Source organism: Lactuca saligna, chromosome 4 (assembly GCF_052625555.1).
Source record: "Lactuca saligna cultivar CGN05327 chromosome 4, ASM5262555v1, whole genome shotgun sequence".
Classification (NCBI taxonomy): Eukaryota; Viridiplantae; Streptophyta; class Magnoliopsida; order Asterales; family Asteraceae; genus Lactuca; species Lactuca saligna.
The window spans coordinates 318,970,418-318,976,035 of NC_136420.1; the positions used below are offsets into that span (position 1 = coordinate 318,970,418).

The 5,618-nt window shown below is 31.2% G+C and overlaps 1 protein-coding gene across 2 annotated transcripts; it reads left to right on the plus strand.

Moving 5' to 3' along the window:
* The first annotated feature begins 2,368 nt into the window (after positions 1 to 2,368).
* Positions 2,369 to 4,328, plus strand: LOC145039720 (uncharacterized). 2 transcript variants are annotated; one of them, XM_078987739.1, is made up of 5 exons: positions 2,369 to 2,574; positions 2,703 to 2,782; positions 3,118 to 3,277; positions 3,645 to 3,691; positions 3,839 to 4,328. In XM_078987739.1, exons 1-5 carry the CDS (start codon positions 2,481 to 2,483, stop codon positions 4,070 to 4,072), a joined length of 615 nt encoding a protein of 204 aa, XP_078843865.1. In that variant the 5' UTR covers positions 2,369 to 2,480; the 3' UTR covers positions 4,073 to 4,328. The 2 variants fall into 2 exon arrangements, with proteins under 2 accessions (XP_078843865.1, XP_078843866.1); XM_078987740.1 differs by having other exon boundaries at positions 2,371 to 2,574; positions 3,118 to 3,247.
* The last annotated feature ends 1,290 nt before the right edge of the window (positions 4,329 to 5,618 follow it).

Consider the following 5,618-nt stretch of genomic DNA (forward strand, 5'->3'; position numbering starts at 1 on the left):
GTTTACAGGTAGCTGATAATATATTCTTATATATGGTTTGTGGTCAAAAATTAAATATTTTAAACTCCATGACTTGAACACCTAAAAATTGTTTTATACCTAATATTAGGTACATAACAGTCATATATTCCCTAAGCTCATATATATATATATATATATATATATATATATATATATATATATATATATATATATATATATATATATATATATATATATATATATATCCCTATTCTAATAAAAGAGTAGTTTTTAATCTCCTTTTGACATGTATCACCATATTAAACCTCATAATTAATGCAAATTTTATTTTTCTTTTTTCATGTTTCACCTTATTATGTCTTATAATTAATGCATACCATTTGTCAACATATTGATTCTTTTCAAATTTTAAATTTCTCATTCTAATTACATTAAATTAACAACATTTGAATAAAAATCAAATTAAAATTAATACAGATTATAAAATGATATAATTTTACATATTTATTTAAATCAATGATTATAATTTTATATAACTAAAAAAACCTCTTAATTAATAATTTATTTAAAATAAGTTATTAATAGTTTAAAATTTAACTATTAAAGTTTAATTTATATATATATATATATATATATATATATATATATATATATATATATATATATATATATATATATATATATATATATATATATATATATATATATATATCAGCCAAACAAATCATGCATGGGAAGACTAAAATGTAAAATTCAAATTATGTCAGAAGCTAATAAAATAGTTACTTTTACTAAGTAAAATAAAAGTTTGAGCAGAAACTAAAAGTATCCAAAGGAGGGTATGATTCAGGATTGATAATCGAATCTCTGACTGTAATGACCATTGCTTCAATATTTGACCCTATTAACTATTCAAAACTTTCGTACTTTCCATGTGTTCATAATTTGTCATGCGTATGTGAATAATTAATTATCAACTGGTAATATTTATTATTTATGTCAAGATTTTTTTTTATGTTATTTGGTTAATTTGATGGAGAAATGAAAGATGTTTTTTTGCAATTTTCAACTAAAATGGGTTTTAGGTCCTCTACTACGATTTCCCGTTTTGCCAAAAAGGGCTTTTCATTTTTACAATTTGCTAAGATATTGATGTATGCCATATACTTATCAGGATCACTATTAATTGAAACATCAATGATTCGAACACCTAATTTCCCACACGGTACGTAAGTTGGTTGTTAGCAGTTGACCCTTTAAGAATGACAGCTTCTTGTAACTATATAGCTAGCAACCTACAACGACAAGTTTCATTAAGTGTTTCTAAACCGTTTTATAAAGTTTTAATATCAGCGACCACACGTTGTTGCTGAAGGGCACGTGGAATTTTTTTTTTCTCCCAACGTTCATGCACCGGGACTTTAAAATGATAACGACGCTACTGGTGTCACTAAAAGTCCATAGCACGAATTTTTATTATAAAACTCGTGTAAATGTTTAGTATGTAATAGACAATTACGTTTGTCCATTAAATGGGAAAACGTCTTTTGGAGGCAATCTAGGGAAGATTTGTGGCATCGGTCAAGGAGGCGATGGTTTTTTCTTGGGACGAAATATATATAGATTTAGGAATAGAGTAATACGCGTGTTAGTCATTTTAAAAAAATCTTATTGCATTATGATAGCACATAACATAAACCAATATGCAAACGCCTATTCTTGAAACTGTGATGACTAAGCTGATAAACAAGCACAATTTTTTTTTTCTCATTAACAATTGTGCATTGGTATATGATCGACAACTATTTTAGGGATCTCTAATCTCAAATTTAGGATTGTCTAGTTTTATGTAAATTACCAAATCTTCGACATTTGTTTGAATCTTATGATTCTTACTATTAAAATTTAAATATATATATATATATATATATATATATATATATATATATATATATATATATATATATATATATATATATATATATATATATATATATACAAGCTAGTCCAAAATACGTAAGAATTTTAATTATTACTTTAGCAATGTGATTTTTACTATTAAAATGAACAAAATGATTATTTATAAAAACTAAAAAATATATATATAATTTGATGTCAACCCAACAAGACCTAGTCTAGTTTTATACAGAAATGAATTATTTTGACGCAAACCAGTATCTATTTTGGATTACTTTAGCAAGTGGGAAAAGGACATTTTTTCTATGATCTTTTCTACAATATATATGGATTCATTTTTATATTTTTAATTTGTAAAAGTTAATTTCCTCCTAAAGTTGTGCACATCTCAAGGAGACTTATATTTTACTGGAGACCGTATTGGAACCCTAGCTACCTTTGACCGGTGTTAATTAGAATGCTTTGAACCGCCTATAAAACCCCCCATGCTCTTCTCCATGTAATCTCTTCTGTCCTCTTTACACCACAACTACAGTCTCTTAACTACACAAAAAACAAGAAAATATAGGAATCATTAAAGCATGTTGTTCATAAGGTTTGAAGGCTTCATACTTGCTCTTCTCATTCTTTCATTTGCCCTCCAAAATCTTTCTGTACATGCTGCTCATCATCAAGGTAGTTCATATTTCATATCCCCCCCTTCTCTCTCTCTCTCTCTCTCTCTCTCTCTCTCTCTCTCTCTCTCTCTCTCTCTCTCTCTCTCTCTCTTCTTTGTGAACTGATCAATGTTCTCTCTTTCTTAGTTGTCTCTTTGGTTGAAAGGAGATTAGTGGGAGGAAATTCAATCAAAGAAGCTCAAGAAAAGGATGCATCTGCCAAGAAGGTAAAAGTTTTGTTTTTGACCCAACTGATATCTAACACGTACTCTGAACCTAATGAGTTCGAGTCTTTCTAACAAAAGGTCTGTATGTCTATCATATCTTGACCACCTTTTCGGAAAAAAAAGAATTTTTTTCAACGTTAAGCCATCTGGTTTTGTCATATTTTATAGAGTTCTTGAACTCAACACTCTCATCATCTCGTTCTTCTAAAGGAGCTAAAATGGGTATTTGGGATATCTAACGACTAAACGATAACTAGAAGTCTATTTCTTGATTAAATCGTGCCTTTTTTAATACATAGAAAGTGTTAATTACAAGCATCTGTAACTTTGAACAGGAACCCATCCACGTCGCTGGAATTTCAAGGATTAATGCTGGCGTATCAAGCAAAGAGAAAGTCGGAGGAAGGAAAATGGGAATGAATTTGAAGAAACGAGATGCAGAAATGGATTCAAGATCAAGCACAGGTGATGCCCAGAAGTTGAATGTGGAAGCAGGTTTTGTTGCTTTCACTGCTGATTATCATGTGCCAAAACACCACCCTCCTAGGAATAATTGAAAACAGGCAATAAAATATTACTAATTACTGCTTGTATTTTTTAATTTAATTATAATTAGATCCCTCTTAAGTATAATCACCTTTTCTTTAACCCTATGCATGTGTAGCAATTTTATAAAGCTAATACACTGTAGTTATTTGACCTTTAAAGTAAAAAAAAAAAATGTTTACGGAGACAGTATTATGGCAACTAATTAACCCACTTATTTTTAAACCTGTTTGGCAGCAAAAGATGTGTTTATTAGGTTTAATTAATTGTAATTATATTTGAAATTAACATGCTTTTGTTATATTACTATGAACAGATAAGAACGCTTCAAAGGAAGGACCACAAGATTTCTTGGATAACCAAGTAATTATATCATTTCTAAATCTTTTGATTATATATATTAACAATGCTTCTCATTTGACCTAAACACAATGAATCTTGAGCATTCACGTGAACAAATCTTGGATTATCTTCAATACGTTATTTAGACATTGTGTCTGCCACTTGCAGGGACAAAAATGTACCTTGGAGACGATGGCAATAAACCCTAAAAGAAGCTTGCAAAAACAAGTCTCGAGTTTGAACACAAATCATATCGTTTCTCATGAAGATCAGAGCGACGAATGGAGAAAACTACTTGAAGAAGCTGATCAAAAAGTTATGCAGATGATGAGAAGGGACTACAGTGGCATGAGGAGGCCTCGTCGAAAGCCTCCTATCAACAATCAGGAGCCTAGAAACTGACTTAACCAACTGGTGGTTTAGTTTAATATTTAGGCCTATGATATCCAACTATAAAACGAAAAATAAGTATTAAGAAGTTAGGTTTAGGCTCACAATTTTGATCCCTCCATAGAAGTGAAGTCTGGCCCCTAACATATATATACTTAGATAGGATTAACAACTAGCAAAACCCAAGAACGGTATTATTTTTCTTTTTGGGTGTTTGTATTTTTTTGTTTAATTTTCATAATAGAAGGGTCATGAAATGTTTTGCTGATGTTTTGTAGATTATGTATGCTTTGTTTTAAACATAAAAGTTTCCTAGTCTTGTGAGATCATGTAGTACTATATATGTTTTATTTTTAGCAGCAACAACTGCATTAGGACCGCTAGCAAGCTTGTAGAGGAAACAGTTACAGAATTTGGATAGTTTCACTTCACTACAATAAATGTTGGCATTACCGGCAACGTTTTTAGCGGCGACATGTAATTGATGTGTTATATGTCACCGCTATTGCCCTACGTCGCCGCTAAAGAAGTCGCCACTAATGCTAACTAACAGCGATCCGCGTCAAATTGCTCTCATCTGTCCGATTTGCTTTCAATCGAAGGGTTGTAGAGAAAAGCGAAAACGCGTTGACTTTTTCCTCCAATATAGAAAATTCAAATCTGAATATCCTGAAAGTGACGAAAAGACCGAATTTCCCCACTGGTTTCTTGAAAAGGTAATAATAATTAACAAACAAATATCTTTGATAAATATAACGAATCAATAATACATAACACATCAACATGTGTTTAATAGGTTTATCAGATGGAAAAAGAAAACTCTCAAGAATTTCACAAAGAGTTGTCAGCCCTTTCAATGGGCTCACAAATGGATGTTTATACTTACACTGTGTGGATAGTTAATGGTGTTAGGTTTATGGTACTTAGTCGTGATGCACAACGCAAAACTCTTCGATTCTAGCGGTTGGTAAGGATGAAGAGAAATATTATGGCCAGTTAGAAGACATTATGGAGGTGCAATATTCATATGATTATTCGGTTGTAATATTTCGGTGTAAGTGGTTCGATACGGGAGATATTCCTGATGATAATTTCATCAGTATCGACACAGAAAAAGAAGTGTACCAAGATGATCAACTCATATACGCTTCTCAAGCCAAACAAGTGTTCTACATACGCGAGCTTGTTAATCATCGAAGAAACCAAAACATCAACCCTCGTTGTGTCGTCGAGCATGTTAATAATCGAAGTATATGGGATCTACCCTCCGACAATGCTCATGTCCAAAATGCTTACAATTACTCTATCCAAGATGTCTACAATATGGAGGCCGAAAATGTTAACATAGTTAAAAACCACTTTTCATCTGGAGCTAGACTTTTTATCGACTTCTCACAATAATTTCAAAACAATGTTGATGTAGCTCAAAACAATGCTGATTATGACGATGAGGACGAGATTGAAGTACCTTCGCCAACGGGTAGAATTGATAATGTTTCCGAGGAAGAGACTGATTATGATGATGACGATTCTGATTAGGATACTAATAAAGACGACA